We start from the raw sequence: 20,446 nt of genomic DNA on the forward strand, positions 1-20,446 counted from the left end.
AAAGTCAGAAGTAATTAGTTTTAGTGTAATAAAGAATTGCTGCATCATAATAATACAATTTGTAGTTTATTAAAATACTCTAGTACTTGATCCACATATACACAATTAAATGGATTTTTTTTATTTCAAATACTGTTCAAAAGTTTTTTGATATGAAGTGAAATAATATACTAAAAAGTTGATTTTTATGTTTCGAAAACTCGTGTTTTTACATGAGACGTCAATTAATATATTTACATGTATACTTTTATATAACGCTCATTTGTTTGTGAAACATATTGTAAATTGTAATATTCAGCAGTTTGATTATCAAAATAGTATTAATTAGTATCATTAATAGTATTAAGAAATATTAAGTGTTTTCAAATAGATTATTATAAATACTGTATCATTGTGTAATATTTGTAAGAACTATATAAACTAAATTACAAAGTTGAAATTATTTATTTAAAGTATATAAGCGAGCTTTAGAACTTTACCCAGAATTAAATTAAAATCTGAATTTTTTTCGATATACAAAAAAATTTTGAAAAAAAAATGTAATAATTTTTCCGAAAGCAATTGTATTATCAACACAAGCAAAAAGTTTTTTGGATCATTCAAATCGAACACTTACTTACTGCCATTCTTTGTACATTTAGCTTCGTATCTTCGCAATGGCTGGACCTGCCTTTGCCATAAGCTAATCACCACTTCTCTCAATCATTACAAATTGAATGTTTTTGAATCATTCAAATCGGATACTCCGTTCTTACTATGGATACTCGATTTGTATTTTATGCACTCTTTGCTCCGAATCTCCGTAATGACTGGACCTGCCTTTGCCAAAAACTAATCAGCATATCTCCATATCAAGAGGAATCGAATGTTTTTTGAACCAGTCAAATCGGTTAATCACACACACATCCATTTTTTCTGAGGTATGGCAAAATGTTCAGAAACCCTGAAACGTGAAGGTAAGCAAAAATTTTCATTTTCAATTTTTGGGGGAAGTAAATAATATCAATTGAGTGACAAATCCGTAGATAATTCTATTTAACCCATTTATTTAGCTCAAAATAAAACATTGACTAAGACTTTTGTTTATAATAATAACAGCATAAATTATAATTATATTTAAAAATATAAAATAATGGATAACACTGCCCTAGGGCAGGTCCGTGAGCTGAACTCCAACTTAATTGAGGGATTAATTTCCCAAATACAAATTGGAAATTTATGATCTGTGTTTTTGATCCATATTTTCAAGTGAAAATGGCAATCGCTGCTGCACGATGTCAAGTTGTCTATAATGGGGTTCGAACTTGCATTCGCGTCCACATGAGTCCGTGAATTGAAAAGATGAAAAAATATATTGCATGTTAATAATTTAAATTTTTTTAACATTTAATTAAAAAAAATCTAGTACGTCTTTGAAGTGATTTGGTAGCGCATGCGTGCCCATCGTTTTATCGATTATATACGAAAAGGTGAACAAACATGTGAGCGCTGTGAAATTAAAAGCACGTGGTGTTTGATGTAGTTAAATATTTCGGTTATATTTAAAATTTTGAAAATTTTAATATATAATTATATGAAAACGAAAATTCTAATTAAACCTGAAGATACAGATCGAGTTTTCTTCACAGAGATTGACAACCATTGAATATTAGAAATGAACATATAACTATTAAAATGTTATATTACTTAACCAGAATTTTCACAAATTACATGAAAGTCATTTACAATATTTAACATATCAGATATATGATTGAATTTTTTAATACAGTTATAAAATATAACTTTCATAGTTCGTTGTGTTATCGATAAACCATGTTCTTATCTCGTATAATAGTGGTTTTATAGATTTTGATTCAATAAAAACTTTCGCAGAGATTTTTATTACTAATAAATCGATGTATTACGAAATATTTCAAAATGTTAAACAAATATTATCAAAAAAATTTATAAATAAATGAACGCTATAATAATATAAAAATAGATATACATGATCTTCTAACCGAAATGAAAGTAAGTATCTCACCTTTTAAGACCAGTTGCATTATGTAAATATAATATGTAAACAATCAAGTTCATCGACAAGAATTGAGGTTTACCAAATAGACTTTTTGTGATTTTCCTAATGCTAGTTTTAACTTTTAATAATAAAAAAAAATTATTCTGTGAGCAAAAACTTCAAGTATAGTGAATTAGTCATAATTGGATTGGACAACTACTGGGTTGCCATCCATTCAAAAATCCATATAATAAAGTTAAAACAATTACTGAATATTCTAAGTGTGATAGATTGTAATTAAAAAAGTTAAAAAAAGAAGAAGAAAAGAAAAATCTATTTATAATTTTCAATGCTCATGTGCTATTAAGAAATTTTCATATTTTAAAATCGTACAATATAAATACTATCAATAAATACATCAGGTAATTACGAAGAAATAAAACGAAATGTTACTCATTGTCATTCATAATTACGCACTTCGAATCTAAAATTTCCAAACAAACTTGGAAACCTAAATTTGAGGTAAATTAAAAAATTAATCTTATAACAGATAATTAAAAAAAATATTTTGAGTAACTTAACAAAAATATTTCGAGACGTTTTTATCTAAACGATTTTGAGCGACTTCTGAATTATATTTTTTTTACAAAAACGAAGGTGATAAGATTGTTTCAACAAACGTAATAAACAAGTTAAGTTATTAGATTTTATAAACTATTTTATTTTTATTAATTGCACATACTTCTTTAACTTATTTTAATTTTCTCGTCTTTTTAGATACAAAATTCATGCCAGTAACTTGAAATGCCGAATAAACATAATATTAGTCGTAAATATCTGTATCTTATTATGTTTCGCCATAATCAAAATAATATATTTGCTATATGTATAATTTACATGAACTGGAACTCAAGATGGAAATTTAATGGAAATTTGATTTGATCACATTGTCATTAAAATCACTAAATATACAAAATTGATAATATTGGATTTTTTTTTAATTTTAAACAGCGCATGGACTACTAAAAAAATATTCCTGGAAATATCAATATTTCCTACCAAAAAATATTACTCTGCATTAAATTATTATCATATGTATTCAAAAGCACACTCAATCAAATAAAACAAAAATGTTTAAACTTACAATTTTACGGTGAACTACATAAAGTATAATCGCTTTCATGTAAGCATATAAATAATATATTTTAATGACTTGTACTTTTATAATAAACCCATTGTCGATTTTTGCGAGGATATTAGCATGTCGAATACTTGAGTAGCGCACTTGGAAGAGAGTATGCACGCACACTTTCTTCGAAGATTGGAGAAAGTTATCTCTCTGCGCACACTATCAACGCATTGACTCAAACAATCGTGTTTTAATATTTACACTTATAGCAAAATAAATAACAATTGATCTGAAATAGCTTAAATTAATCTACAAATAGCATACCCTAATTTAAAACAAAAATGAGCTTCCATAAAGTTTCAATGATGTACTGTTAAGAATTTGGTAAAAAATACCCAGATAAGTAACGATTTCGCAGAAAATGAGAAGATGTATTATGAAAATTGAATAATAGATTTATAGAGAAATATATCATCATAATATAATATATAATAAAAAGTTGTTAAGATTTGACTAGTCTCTTCTGTAACCAAAAGCGAGGTTATCAGGAAAATTCTTATATATAAATACCTGCAGATTATTATTAGTAGTGTATGCATATAATTTCGAGCAAACCAATACCACTTCCGGTACGACGTTCAGGATACAAAAAAGATGCTGGATATGTTTTGTTCGAGTGTCCACGTTTTAGTGCACAACATGATGACACATATAAGGCGTTGAATAGAAAATTTGTACCGAAAGAGTAACACATATCTTCTATATCCTCCTACCATCCCGAAGAAGTAATGCAAGTAACCGCAAAAAACCGGTGGTTTTGTTATTATCCAGTCAGTCAAACTTAAGTTAAATATTGAAAAAAGTATCTCCTCCGCTATATAAAAAATAATTATAATAAGTGTAGATATAGAGTCTAAAGCCAAGAAGGTAAGGAGTAATAACATGTAAGGTATGATTATATCACACAAAATAAAGATAAGTTTTATCGCCTAATTAAACCAACTGATCCTCACCAGGATCAAGGTCTCAATAAAAACAATAATATGAATAAAAAATGAACTTATGAATACCCAGTTTCAAAAAAAAGTATGCATACCACTTTTGGCGCCTAACTAAAAATCAATTGAATTAATTTCTCTCTCGAAGGTTCGATGATCAATTCGGTCCCAACAATTCAAAGGCTTCATAAACGGTTTTCCATTAAATAACCTGTCATAAATAAAAAATATAAAATATACATCAAATTGAAAAAATATGCAAATATTATAGAATTAAAGAAAATATTAAAAAAAAAATAATATTGAAAGCAGAAAGTTCCAATAATTTATAAAATAATAGCTAATGCTTTCCAAAATCTAAATATTAAGATTATTATGAGAATCAAATAGATTTTTGTCAATCTTTACCCTTGTTTTGTGGAATCCTTGGCCTGCACTAATTTTGTTATCTTCAATTTCATGGGCTAAATATTTGAGTTCAATAAGATTGATAAAACCTGGAACATATAAACAATATATACGCAATTTATTGGTCTGCTGAACACAGCATTTTGTAGGCCCCGACGTTCCTGGATTTAATATATAAATTTTATAATTTTATATTATATAAAATATCATGTTACTTCCAAAATAACTTTATTACATATTCATATAATATTAACTTTAGCAACAATATTAATAATTCCATACAGACGAAAAGAAATATTTTACACAGTCCTTGAACATGTCTTTATGCACAGTTCTTTTTGTCTATATAAAAAAAAACACTTTCAATGTCTTTTTTACAATACAATTAAGATTAAGTTTTCACAACGCCGCATTTTCTCACAAAGAAATTCATTAGATATATTTTTCAGAATTATTATATGATATCAAAATGTCTATTTTAATCTATTGTATTTTCAGAAAACCTTCTCAAATAATTGCACATTTTGGGTTGTGTACATTAAATATATAACATATCATGATGCAATATTTTTTGCTTAAAATTTTACCTACAAAAATACATAAACACTTAAATATATGTATAATTTACAGCTGCATTACTTAGGTATACTTACAACAAACACACACGCCTTTCAAAAACATTTACATTGTTTATATTTGCAGGTCTTAAATTTGCATTGAATAGTACAGTAGATTTTAGATGGCTATTTAAAACTCATATGTGATTTTGAGTCGCAATTAAGTTTTAGATTTTATATTCTCATGTTCAATAATTTCAACAAAAATTATAGGATTAAAATAAGTACTGCTAACATTTAAGTGCTTGGTATTACTATAAAATTGTATATAAAAAATGCTGATTTATAATACAAAGCAATGCTTACATTTTCGATTTGTCACATATATATTAACTTTTTTCAAATACAATTTATCTATGCATTTAGTTTATCCATTTTCTAACTTACAAAATATAATTCTAAATAGTTCAATAAGTAACAGAATCTAATAATAACATAAAATAATAATATATAACCTCTGGACAGTAAACATGGTAGAGATTTTAAAATGACAAAACACATTCTTGAAAATGAAGTTCAAAACAATATCTAGTTTTGATCAAGAGTTTCTTTGGTTATGACTAAAGTTTTCAAACATCACGTAAGAATGGTAATAATTGACTTGAATAATGCTTCCTATCAATCAATTTTTATGTAAATCATAAAAGTTAAAATTAAACAGGAATGTCTGTTATAAAATTAACTGCTCACTTCCACAAAAATATTATTTCATCTCTAAATTACACATAGATAAAGTGTGCTTTTTCACGTTGATACTGGCACCTATATAGGATTCACTTTATGTTTAACTTAAACTAATCCGTATTTAAGTATCATTTAAAACTAGAAACAAAAAATAACATTTTAAATCTAGATTACTCAAAATGTTCTATATTAAAAATCATATGAATATATTAAAATAAATAAACAGCTAATATTTCATTCAAATGTTAAGGAAAATTAATATAACACATTTTTGAGGTAATCTAACTAGAACAGGAACAAAATTTAGCACTAGGTTCTTTTCACATATTTTATACATTTACCAGTAAATATTTATAAGTGCATTTAATGTACACATCTGGCTTATATATATATATATATATATATATATATATATATATATATATATATATATATGTTCTATAAGCAAGCCAGGATACTTTTCTCACAATAAGTCGCAATTAATTTTAAAAAAAGACAATAATCCGTACAACTTAAAAAACTATTATTAAAGAGATAATCATCAGATATAAATAAGCCAATACAGCCAATTTATCAACATAACTAATTTCATTTCATCCAGAAAAGCAAATTTTTTCTCTGAAAAATAACCCATTGTTTTATTAAGTTAAATAAAATTGAGATAAAATTGTTTTGAAAATGAATATAGATTATATGCAGCAATAGATTATAGCAAGTTATACACGTATAAATACAAAGAAATTAACAATTACAACAAATTAAATATATAACAAAAAATCTAAATTATAGCTAGATAAATTATATTAAATATATGCAATTTGGGTTTTCTAAATTATATATTATGACAAAAAATTAAAAGTACATAGTAATCATTCTTACAAAAAATCGTTACACGTATATAAGTAATCAGTGATTATGAAAAGAGTAGTAATTCGCGGATCAATTATTTTTTTGGTCAAAACCTTAATGGCAATCATATGTAAATTCAAAGAATCTTGAAATAGATGAACGCATTTTAAGTTCTCTAATACCAAATGATTGCTTTTTCGACACCCGTTTGCCTTTTATTTTTAGATTACTTTTATACATTATCAATTCATTAGCGAAGACTAGAACAATCTTTGAAATCGGCATTTAGAAATATTCCTATTTCCGATAATATAAATTATTTTTAGGCAAAACGGCAACTCATTTTTTGTTTGTTGTTTGACTTGGTGGATTTTTTCTTAAATTTGCGATTTTTTAATTGATTTATAAAATGTCATTTTTGGTAATACACGACAATGATTACGAAACAACTCGCCATGTATACGAGAGTAGCAGTAATTGGGATTTTGGAAAAAAAATATTGCATGAAAGGGATATGTACAATAATTTTAATCGAGACTTGACCAAATTATTTTGAGGTGACGATGACTCAGAAAAGTACCAGACGTATCAGTTGGTCATTTACCAGAGCAAACAATTAGCAGCCAGTCTGCATTTTTTCATAAGTGTGGTCGCGCGTGTGTGTTTATAATTTTAAATCTTTTTAATAAGGCCTGGACGCTTCTTTTGAACGCTTCAGCTGCACCTTAAGACGCTTGGTTCCTATTTGGAACCCATTCATGGCCTGGATGGCAGCCTGAGCGCTCGCCGCATTATCATAGGAGACGAAACCAAAACATTTCGACAGATTCGTCTGTTTGTCGATGAATACTTTGGCGGAAACAACGTGACCAAAAGGTATAAACGTGGACGCCAAATCGGTATCCGTGAATTCTTGCGGTAAGTGGTAGATGAAAAGATTGCCACCTTCGGGTCCTGAAAAATAATGCGAAATAAATTTTATTCGCATTAAAAATTCACACAACAATGTACAATAATCATAAATTAGTTAAATATATTCAAAATCAATCTAACATAATACCTACCATATACCTATAACAGGAATTTCCTACCAAATTAATTTGTAAAATTTCACTCGTCACTATCTGTTATACATATTTAAAACTTTGGTATTAATCTTGAATATGTAATATTAACCTTTTTGCTACAAGCGCCTACATACAAGCAGAGTGACCCATGTGTTGCTTCAATATTTATCACTCCGATTTAAATTTTTGAGAATTAAAATTTATTATTATACTTTTTAGCTTTTTAGAAGTGAAATTACACGCATAACACGGTATTTACGTTCTAAAGAACTATCATGCTATGCGGGACTACTGTAAAAATAGGGGTTACGTTCCAGGAATAAAAAAAAAATATTAAATTTTCTCAAGAAGTACTACACATTAAATAATTTATTTTATATTTTTACGTCATAACTAACAAGTCGTGCTATCCAACTTGATCAATTTCTTGAAGAGCAGAAGATTCTCATATTCTGAACATTTTTCTTCATTTCCATGGTATATTTTTTGCAAAAAAATGTGTATTCGCGATTTCTTCGATAATACAAAGTACACGCAATGTTACCTCTATTGAAACTCGGTGCAAATTTCATTTAAAGGATCTTTCTTTAACAAATATGACTAACTGTTCAGATAACTCTTTAAGCACTTTAAGAACTAATTAAGACATTTTATCGATAGAACCTATGCGCCGAATAAAAAACGTCAAATGAGTTATCTTTTGCACTGATTTCTTCACATTTGTTGAGCCATTTTACGATTTTATTAATTTCAGAATAAATAAAGTTTGCATTTCATAGAGATTGCTCAATTTTCACCCCGTGGTATAGCGAATGGTCTCAATTCTCCAACCGTGTTATAGCAAATCCGTGTTATAAAAGTACAGTGTTATACGGGAGTTATGTATATTAATTTTTAAATAACATTTTTATTGACAATGATCTGAAAAACTGAAAAAAGTGTAACAAACACTCGGGGGGCGTCCATTAATCATGTGAGGTTTTTAGGGGGAGGGGGGAGCTGACAAAAAATCACAAAATATCACGTGGGAGAGGAAGGGGTATGGTGAGATATTAAGTGTTTTTCTTAACTAATTTATTTAAAAAAGTTCAAACATTTTCAAAAAAAAATCAAAAATGTTAGTTTTTTCATGTAACTAAAAATACACGTAATGTTTTGTGGAAATGTTTTGTGGAAATTTTGAATATCACCATGTATCACGAAGGGGGAGGGGGTGGTAAAAAATTCCTTAAAAACTCGCTCACATGTTTAATTGACGCCCCCTTGAGTGGTTTACTTGCTCGTACAGCGGCGTCACACCTCCGGAAAAAACTCCCATAGCAAAAGGGTTAAAACCATTCAGACAGAAACAAATTTTTTACTAAATTTCCGCTTTACTTCCCTTCTTATTGGTTTAAAGATGTAATAAAACCATTCTTAATACTATCATCCCTAAATAATCCTCGCCAAGTTTTAGAAATCATTTTTCACAGAAAGTTCGAAACTCCGTTTCCATGTTTCCGGATAGGTGTAATATTTTACCGCATTGGGTTTTTGTCGAACAATTGTTCAAAAAGTGCAATTTTCTAAACTTAGAAATGTCCAAGTTTTTCGATAAGCCTTAACAAACCTTCAATCTGTTTGCCAGCCGCTGCTGCTGCAGCACTCCCAATGGGCGAATTAACGCCAACTACGGAAGTCGCCGTTGAGCCAAGATAAGGTTGCTGCTGCTGAGCATGCTGATGATGATGCACTGCACCTGGGTAAATGAAATGCATTAATTTTGTTGCAGAATTTTTCTGTACAATTTGTCTGAAAACAAAAGTAAATATATCGACTTATTTGAGATATTATGTAATTTTGCAATGATGGTCTACTCTGCGCGGTTTCAGGAAGCAATGCGGAAGCTATTTTTGACATCCAATAAACGCGAAAAATATATGCTATATATTATAAAGCTACGATTGCATTTTATGACAACTGAGATTACTAAAAAAAAGTCCAATTTATGAATGTTTATTCTATTGGTAACTACTGCTGCCAATATATTTAACTCCAACCTTCATATATTCTAAAGTAGGGAATGCAATACCGGTTTAACGGGATAACGAAATACCGGTATACCGCCCGATTTTTCGGCGGTATTAATACCGGTATTTACCCTAAAAATACCGGTATTTTCGGTATTTTTACATAAGCGCTTTTGATACATATTACACTCAAGTTTAAATTTCTAGGAACAAATTAATCTTTAAATTCCATAATCGCATAAACAGCTATATCTTTAACACTTTGGGGACGGCGCTGTCCACCTCAGTGGACAAACTTACTCTGTGAGGCACATGCTATTTTATAAACAATGACTCAGTTTGCATCGAATAAATTACATATAGCAGTGATAAACAGTATTGTATTTTGAAAATAATTTTAAATTATTTTAGTAGTATTTTTAGCCTTTTTCTTTGCTATATGATCTTTTTTTAATATTTAAAACGTACAAGCGCTTTTAAATATGGCAAACGACGAAATTTTGTGAATTAAGCAGTAGTGAAGAAGAGTTTCAAATAGGCATTCATACAGACAAATTTTACGAAATTACTATTCGAACCGATGATAGTGATGAATGTGATAATGATATTATCCAACCAACAAAAAGAAGAAGTTCGACAAAATAAATGAAGAGCGGGAAGACATTAGCGAATGTGCCGATTCCCCTTCAATAATCGAGTTTGACAGACATCAACAAACACCCCGACTACAAATACCAAGCAATGTAAGACATCCAATAGATTATTTTACTTTAAATTTTATAAATGAATTATTAGACAATATAATAGAAAAACTAGCTGTAAGTGGAATTCTGTCTTAAGGCAATTAGGGCATCGTGCCTTAAGGCAAATTGCTGGAACTTCCCGTACCAAAAATTATTATTTTTTTAAAAACGATTAACATTTTTGAAAAAAATTTACTTCGAAAAAAATAGATTTGAGAAACTACAAATTTGACAAAAAATTACTTAAAAAAATGTTTTCTTCATTTTGACATATTTTGGAAATTCTGAACTTTTTTTCAAAGCAATCGCACTGCTTGAACTGCATAGAGACGAAATGTCAAAGCTCGCAAGTGCCGCGCCGCCGTCTAACGCATAAGCATTGGTACGGAACCCATAAAAATGTAAAAAAAAATTATACTTATTGTTAAAATCTCTATAAAATATCTGATAATTTGATGTGCATATGTCTAATAATCATTTTTAACCGCCGAATGGCATTTTTTTTTACTTTTTTCATTAGATCTCCGAAACCGCTAGGCTTGCCTCCATGAAAATTTGATCAATTCTACATCTTGTCAATACAAGTGAAATGTTTTTTGAATTATTCAAATCGGACGCTTCGTTCTCTTAAAAACGGAGGTACCGTTTTTGGCACTTTTTGCCCCGTATCTTCGGAACGGCTAGACCTGCCTTCGCCAAAAACTAATCAGCACTTCTCCTTATCAATACGAATCGAATGTTTTTTGAATTATTCAAATCGGTTGATCCGTGTTCCCGAAATCGTCGACGAAAATTTGTATCCGCACATACATACACACATACATACACACACACACACACACACACATACATCCATTTTTTCTAAGGTATGCCAAAATGTTCAGAAGGTTTTGAAACGTCGAGAAATGCAAAAATTTTCATTTTCGATTTTTTTGCGATTACTATAACTTACCCTACGGGAAGTTAATTAAACCATTATGGCAGCAACAAAATGACCAAATATACTGACTAATTAGTGACATATTATGAATTCTAAAAGAAAAAAGAATTGTATTGTCTGTTCTGACAGAAAAGCACCAGGAGGAAGGCGGCGAACAACATTTTATTGTAAAACATGTCAAAATCAACCAGCTATGCATTTTGCAAATTGTCTTGAACGTCACCATTTTTTATAGAATAATCAAAATTAAATTAATATTAAAAATGTATGCCTTTCAATGACCACAAATTTTTATGAAACAAATTGCATAACATACACAATGAAATCAAGTTTACAGCCGGTAAAGTAGATTGTTTTGAAATCGGTGCCGTCCCGAAAGTGTTAAGTTTAAAGGATAAACAAATGTCATAATATTATCTCAACTAGTCATTAATTTGACTGAATATTTATTGCTTTCCAAGGGGCTTTATATCGTTTTATCTAATATAAAAATGTAAATATTATTGTAAAACATTGGTAAATTATGCTAAATCGGATACAGACAAAGACAATACAGTATAATAATGTAATATGATCTTTTATGAGATTTGGTCTTTCTTACTCATACGTTTAATTTTGGTAAAAAAAACTCAATATACACGATACTGATAATGAGTTATTTAAATTAGATATAATTTTGTTAAATTATTATTAAAAAAATAAACTTATTGTTTAGTTGAATATAGTTGTAGTGGTATATATAATTTTTTATATTTGTACTAGTAACTTCCAATTTTGTTTACATTTTTTTAAGATAAAGATAATAAAAGATACCGATATTTTACCTGTATTCCGTAAAATAAAAAATTACCGAAATACTAGTATTGAAATTTTTATCAGTATTGCATCCCCTATTCTGAAGTATGTTATTAAAACAGTTATTCATTGCCATCATACATCACTCTTCGTAACAATTGTACCATTATATATTAACTAATATATAGAAACATAAAAAATGTTATATCTATTGATAAAGGACCCGTATGATATTATATTATTTGTTGTTTTTGCATAGTCAACAAAACTAATTGTGAGAGTTACTTCTCGTTAACTTCGTGACTTTCAAGAAGGCAACTCAATCCTTGTCCTTTTTTAATAGTGAAATTATTTTATTGCAAGGATGCTGAGAATGGCTATTTTCATCATAAAACATATTGTAATCCAAAAATAAATGCTGCTTGATATCAAATTGATATGAACCCGAAACTATATGATTTTAAAATAAAAAATATAACATGTTTATATAAATGCTTAATGCACTGTGCATATTAGTATACGTAATCCATGGATACAAAGCAGTATCATCTTTACTAATTAACGAATGCCTAGTCTTTTAAATAGTACATGCTTTGCATTATTTCAAAAACGATAGCAAAAATATCATAAATAACAAATTAGTCTGTCCTAGAAATACCTGTCAGATAATTTGCTGAAGTCAGGTGAGTTGTAGACAAATGATGATGCGTCAAGTTTGACGCCACAGCCTGTAGTTGCTGCAACGACAATTGCGTGTGAGGCAGAGCAGCAGCATAAGAGGTCAGAGCACCGGGCGATAAACTATCAACACCAGACCCTGAAATTTGCCAAATTTACATTTTAGTTTACCTGTCGACGTAGACCATATCATCACAGTTGATTTAATCACATTTGGTTGCTACATATCCACAGGAAGATTTTTACTCACACCTCGAACATAAATAGTATGAATTTGAATCTCAAGAAATATAATTTCTCAAAAAATTACTTATTTTCATTTTATTTAATTAATTCTTATTCACCAAATAATTCAGTTATAAAATAACATATTTTTGGAAAACAAAAACGCTACAGATCAAGTTTGAATTAAACATTTTTGAATTAACCCTCCGTCGGTCGGGTTAATTTAATCTGATTTTTTCATTGATCGACAGCTAATGAAATTTTAGGAAAAGTCCAGAAATTTCAAGTCGATAGGATTACTAAAAGTTTTTTTCTTAAATTGAAGTCAAAAAAGGTCTGGCCAGACCACTCCGACCGACGCAGGGTTAATTTTGATATCTTTTGAAGCTTTTTATAGAAATATATCGATCAATGCTTTTCTTGACAAAACTTTACAGAGAAGGGGATGTATCAGTTTATTTAAATATTTTTTAAATTTAAATATTTTATTTAAAAATGCCGCTGCAAATATATTATCCAGAATATCTATTGTTTCAAATTCAAAAACTCAATCATGAAATATTATTTAAAAAATTGATTCACTTAATACTAATTAAAAAAATGCGATCCGTTATTACATTATTATCCTATGTACAAGCAATAATGAATGAGAAAGAAATATTTTTCTTGCTATTATTTTTTGTCCTTAGATTTTAATAACAAATTTGAAACAACATATAACGGATGCATATTGCATACCAATAATACTTGGATATCAAATAAATTTTGAAAAAAACAGCTAACTGAAATAAAATCATAATAACAAAACTAATCATTACATACAAATTCATTCTAGGTATAAAGCAGATTCATTTCTGACCACGTTTCTCACCCATCATGCAAAAATTTTGCCCATAACAATCGTCTTCAAATAATAAAATAAAAGTACATCACGTTTTGAATTTATAATTAAAATACGAGTTGAATTATTAGTTAAAACAAACATCGTCACATAAATTATTTACAAATTAAAAACATGAAAACAAAACAGATAGTGATGCAGTGCTATAGTTTGGGGTAAAAGAAGTAAATTCTGAATTTCACCAACATAATTTTCGGAAAATATACAACTCATGTTCACTATATGCAGATTAAATATTTTTGAAAGAAGCATAATACTGTTAAGTTGTCTTAAAACACAAACAAGTGTTAAAAAATAACAATATAATAATTTTATGTCAAACAAATATAGTAAAAACATAAAGAGACATGAAACGAATCACAGTTGTCGTTTTAAATTCTAATTAAAGACCAACAACATGGCAATGCTATTAAAAATAAAAATAATGAGAACGATTTTATATCAAATTATCTACGACGTAAAACACAAAAAGATAAACACTCCCCGTACTTTGTAGATTAGATTGTAAAAACGTTCCATAGGTTTATGAAGTAAATCAATAGAAACACGTACTTGAAAACAAAAAATAAAAACAATAATGGATGTAATCAAGAAAATTAAAACACATAACGCAAATGCACGCGAAAAAATGAAATAAAATAAACCTTTTTGACTACTTTCAAGATGACAACACAGATTTTGTTGGTCGCTTTGCTCACCTTTGCCGGCACTGTTCCCTAGAATGCCTGCGTGCAAATTTCAAAAAACATATTTTTTGATTAATAGCGTTTGGGCACAATATCAATCGATCGCGGTTTTCCTAACAAAAAAATTAGGTTTAAAGTTAGTTTATGTGTGGCTGGACGTTATTAGCTTTTAGGAAATCAGTGTCAAGTGATCATATTCCATGTGCTACTAAAATTATTTCATTATCAATTTTATAGCAAATTCATTTAGCATATATCACATAAGATCTTTTAATTTGAGTTGCAAAACTTATTTTTAGTAAGTTGTCCATATCTTGAAAGACGGTGTAGAAATCTCGTGATAAGTGTGTAGAAATGTGTTCACTAAATTACATATGGTGTTTATTGTGCTTTTAAATAATAACTGTTTCATCTATCGCCTAATCCTAAAAGCATTACTAAATCCAAACTTACAAAGTGAAGTCGCGGCGGGAGTGTTTGGTTGTGCAGGTTGCGTCATGGCCGCCAGCGTCACTAGATTCTGCACAGACATGGGCGCCAACAGACTGGTGGCAGCGCTGCCGTCTTGTTGGGTTGATAAGCCTGTAATAGAGATATAGAATATATAAAAAAATTCGTAATAGTTTCTTTGTAGTCGAAGCCGAAGAAAACTTTTTCAGCCTATCAATTCAATTCAGTATCAGACTCCTTACACTAAATCACCTGAATAATTATGAACCATACAATGTAATTAATTATGAACAACAGTAATACTAACCATAAAAGACATTTCATAAAAAAATAAGCGAAGCAACAGACAATTGTTAAAACAAAATGCAAAATTAAACGTTTAGGAAGAGCTGAGGAACGATCAAAGTAGTTTCATGGATTTTGAACGTTTGGTTCAGTAGTATCGACTGCTTTTTCCAACTGCAGTTATTACTTTGTTTTTGCAAAGATAAATATAAATACAGGTAACCCCGGCATAACACGGTACTTCTACAACACGGATTCTCTCTAACACGGTTTAAGATTTGAGACCATCCGCCTTATAACGCGGTACTTGTAAAGCACGGGTTTGCTCTAACACGATTTGAAAATTGAGACCATCCCCCTCATAAGAGGGTACTTTGGGGTTCGCATAACACGGTTCAAGAATTGAGCAAAGTTTTCACAGTATTTGATATATAATGAATGTACCCTTTAAATCATGTCCTGGTAGTGTTCTCTGGCAAGTAAGTTTGGATGATCCTCGAAGAGGCTTATACATTTGTCTGAAAGCTTTTCATCTATAGAGCATATTTTGGGGCATTCAAAATTTCTTTTAAATAATTTATTTTGACACCTTTGTAATTTTAACACTTTCGATTTGGAAGCTTATTCCCATAGTGGTATACTGTATGTCCAAGTTGGCTTAATAATGATGGCTTTGAACAAGTAAATTTTGTTATATATCTTTCTCGTTTCATCAAGCTGTGGACTCTTTTTCTTAATATTGATTTTATTGAAAGAAAGTTTAGAATATCGACATATTCAATTAGAACATTTTATTTAAACAGCAACATGAAACGTAAGTAACGCATAAATTTATCATGCGTCAGAAAAATATTCGTTTGTTTGCACATGTGACGAAAATAAGTTACTCTTAAGAACATGGTGTGTAAACGAAATCAACCGAAGTAGATTCTGGCAAAAGCAATGTTAAATTATAACCCAATCAATATAATTTTAGAACCAAAGTTGTCTCATTCATAATCTATTATGTTATCCTACTTCATATATGAGTAATCGTAAACCACTGACCTGAAACTATACGTGAGAATTTAAGAAAGTGCTGCATAAAGATTAATTTGAGTTTATCCGATTATCTTTAACGAGAGGAATCAAGTTATTGTAAATGTTACGGTGTAAAAGTGTAATATTCTACAATGGGATACTCTTAACTACACGTGCTCTGCGAAGCTAATGTAATCATTATATGAGCGACCAAACCACGAAGGTTGAGATACTGGAGAAAAACAAAAGAGGGATCAAGTTGCTACGTCTAAAAGAAGCATCAAGATGCATATTACTGTAATATTTATTTTAGGTTGATATATCATAAAATGACAAAAATACAATAATTAATTTATGAACATTTATTACAAATAAGCAATCTGAAGTTGCAAAAATCGTCAAATCTTTGAGAGAGTGGTGTATTCATTTTCATCATTGTTCCATTCGATAGTTCATGAATATCTCATCAGGTCAAAACATCGATTTTAGGTCTTCAATTTCTTATGAGAGCAAATCAAATAAAATCGACTAGAAAATTCAAATTAAAAAGACTACAAGCAAATTGAATATCAAGATTTGGAGAAGAAATAAAAAGCATGGTACTATGGTTGGAGCAAGCTTTATCCGAGAAAATCCGATGACAAAAACTATTTGGCGAAAAAAATCTGGTTATTATGAACACACACTTCAGAAACGATGCAATTAAAATTATTAGCAACTTCTAATACAGCATGTCTATTCATATTAGAAATATAGTATTTTCATATAATAATGAATTTATTATACGTTATCCTTACGTATTTGAATTTTCTTACTAGAAATTATAGACTGCTATATAATTATGTATTGAATCCATTTCCATATAACTTTGTCACAGTTGTAAGCATTAATGCCTGTAATAAATTAAAAACGTGACACCGGCGATACTTTTGCAAATGAATGCACGTAAATTCTCCCGGCACACGTTTCTCCCTGAAACTTCGGTAAAGAGCGATGTTTTAATTAAAACACCAAGCGGTCGATATTAGAAAACCCGGAAGATTTAAAATTAAACTTTGCGTCAGGAATTCAAGCTATTAGGGAGATTTCTTACGATCGCAAAACCCAAGTAAAAGATTAATTAACCTAATCAGACGCACATTTGGAACAAACTCGATATATTTTTCCAAGCCTTAGTTTTAGACATAATTATTGGAATACGCGCACTCAATGATTCTTTGTTGTAATTAATTCAATGTATATCCATTTGTGAGTATTGTACTGGTAATTGATAATTATTTTATTTAATGTAATTAAATGTTTACGAACTTTGAATCCATTTGAACTAAATTCAATGAAATAAGCAGTATTCTATAGTTTTATTTATTTTTATTTATTTTGCTTGTAAACTCGTTTGGATGACTTTTTTTCATTCAGAAATGAATATGTTGTTAAACTAGTTTCCAAATATTCTATGAGAAATTAAGTATTTTCGCATATCGATCGTACAATAAAATGGGAACTACGATTATTATATTTTCTATAACATAGAACTCGTGAATCAGTTGGATACTGATATTTAGCTGTTATTTAACTATTGTAAAATTAAATATATGATCATCTCGACTTCACTTTGAAACATTAAATTAAACCTGCATTATCAAAAAAAAGCTTCTCGGACAAAAATCAAAACTTGGCAAACAACAAAATTCACTTGTACGAAGCTATTATTAAGCCATTTTGAACATACTGTATATAATCAAAATGATCAGGTTCCAAATCAAACGTGATAAAAATTCAAAGATGCCAAAATAAATTACTTAAAGAAATTTTGAATGCCCCATTGAATTTACCGAATTGGTTAATACATAAAGACGCCGACATAAAAGTAATAAATAATGAAATATGAACTCATTCAGACAATCAAAAAAGCTGCCTCTAGGATCATCCAAACATACTTTGCCAGAAAACCACGCCAGGACAAGATTGAAAAAAATGCATATTTCATTAAAATATGCCAATTTTCAAAATCTCTGACAATGACCAAAAGATTTTGTATTTAAAGTAATTTTTTCCATACAGTTTTACTTGTCGTCCATTTTATGAAAGGTGTAAAAATTATTATATAATAAAAAAGAATTAAATCTGAAACAATGAATAGACTGATCACTTGCATATTTGTTGACTGCTAAAACAATATTCTGAAGCTATTTTAAAAGAGTAATAACTATTGCTTTGGAGGTGAACTGATGGTGATAAGTACTCTATTGGAAATCTGATTATTTAAACAACTTGTAAACTCCTTCCCTACAAAGTATAATCGCACTACTCCATATTCGCAAAACTTAATCTAAAATAAATAAACAAAGAGATAAGTGCCATATCTCAATACGAACCATCGAAATTACCTTGCAACAATTGTTGCTGCAAGCCGACAGCTTGCAACTGTTGTAAAAGCTGTAGTCCAGCTGCTGCCTCAGTTCCAGCTGGTTGCGTACCAGCAGCTGTCGCAGTTTGACCAGCAGTGACTGCTCCAGTTTGGGCATGTAACAATTGTAGCTGTCTGGTTGGATGACCAGCGATTGCGGCGTTTGAAGCAGGTAATATAGCTGGCGCACCAGCTGTACCGTTCGTTGCTGTTGCTGCATTCACCTAAGGAAAAGGATAAATAAATATATGAAAAACTTATTATTGTCGGTAACAAGGTGGCGGGAATAGAACAGTCTGGAGAATACCCGGCTTATACGCCAGGGATACTCCGTTCGAGTCTTTGTGCTGACGTAGAATTGTCATTTAATTTGAATTAGAAAAAAAATTATAAGTAAGAGGAAAAAGCAAGATTTGCAATCAAATAAATATTTTACAATGAATATAAAATCTCATAATATAAAACCTAATAAATATATGGAAATTATAAATTAGGTAATTATTTATCTCACCCCGACAGTTGCACCACCGGCTGCCGCCAGACTCCATAAACTAGCGTGCATTTGTTGCAGACGCTTTTGGTCCTTCTCTTTTTGGGTGTCGGCGAATTTAACAACAAGTGGGGCGGAACAGCCCTCCATCGTTTGGCTTTGATTCAGTGCCTGGAAAAAGTTCGAGATTAAAAAACTAATAGCAACAGAAAATTCGGTGACATACCTATATAAATATATATATATATATATATATATATATATATATATATATATATCGGATAATATATACAATAGCAATGGCAAGAAAGGAAGTAACGTTAGGTATGAGAATTCTATGCAAGTAATTATGCATACTTTTCAAGTGACATTTAACTGTTGCAGAATTAGTCACAAATCGTCAAAACAGTTTGTGAATTACAAAATTGCATATATATATGATTGAAATGAGACCTGCAGCAAAAGGAGCTTATTCGAGCTTAAATTAAATAAATTAAATACTTAATATAATAATATTTATAGCATATATACATAAATGGCATATTAGTTTTTACTTTATTGAGACTAAATCTAGTAAAATTGTGATTAATTTAATTAATAGCCTGCAAAACAGCGTTTTGAATGGTTTTCGCACTAACAAAGTGATCTTATATTATCTCCATTTGTCATAATAACAAAATTTACTTGTACAAAGCTATTATAAAACCAATTTGGATATACGGTACAGAAAAATGAAGATCCAAATCTAACTTGATAAAAATTCAAAAATGTCGAAATTAAATACTTAAAGAAATTTTGAATCCCCCAAAGTATTTACTAGTTATTTTATTTATTAGTCAATACAGCTGGAAAAACGTATTGATTGGTTTTGGAACCGTCAATACAGTGATCTGATATGATCTCCATTTGTTATAATAATCAGAGAACAATATTAAGGAAACCACATGAAATATTTGCGAGTGAATGCTGTAAACTGTTGTTTATGTTTAGAATAAAATATATTTAAGTTGTTTCAAAATTACACCAAGAAATAGCAAATGAAACAATAATAATTTTTGAAAAAAAATGT

General features: G+C 29.4%; 1 protein-coding gene across 3 annotated transcripts in view; it reads right to left on the reverse strand.

The window, feature by feature from the left end:
- Window positions 1–6,656: 6,656 nt before the first annotated feature.
- The window catches only part of LOC113386812 (CUGBP Elav-like family member 1), a 457,260-nt gene continuing 443,470 nt past the window's right edge, over window positions 6,657–20,446 (reverse strand). The window contains exons 9-15 of one of the 3 annotated variants that reach the window (XM_026624571.1): window positions 19,399–19,548; window positions 18,868–19,111; window positions 15,179–15,307; window positions 14,738–14,764; window positions 12,894–13,052; window positions 9,358–9,486; window positions 6,657–7,635 (exon numbers count right to left, since the gene is read on the reverse strand). In XM_026624571.1, the coding sequence (XP_026480356.1) occupies window positions 7,364–7,635; window positions 9,358–9,486; window positions 12,894–13,052; window positions 14,738–14,764; window positions 15,179–15,307; window positions 18,868–19,111; window positions 19,399–19,548 (1,110 nt within the window). In that variant the 3' untranslated portion in view covers window positions 6,657–7,363. Of the gene's footprint in view, window positions 7,636–9,357; window positions 9,487–12,893; window positions 13,053–14,737; window positions 14,765–15,178; window positions 15,308–18,855; window positions 19,112–19,398; window positions 19,549–20,446 lie in introns of all 3 variants that reach the window. The other 2 variants (XM_026624570.1, XM_026624572.1) reach the window with 2 other exon arrangements.

This window comes from Ctenocephalides felis, unplaced genomic scaffold, assembly GCF_003426905.1.
Source record: "Ctenocephalides felis isolate EL2017-DRISC unplaced genomic scaffold, ASM342690v1 CF-g0.4_SCAFFOLD_03571, whole genome shotgun sequence".
Lineage (NCBI taxonomy): Eukaryota > Metazoa > Arthropoda > Insecta > Siphonaptera > Pulicidae > Ctenocephalides > Ctenocephalides felis.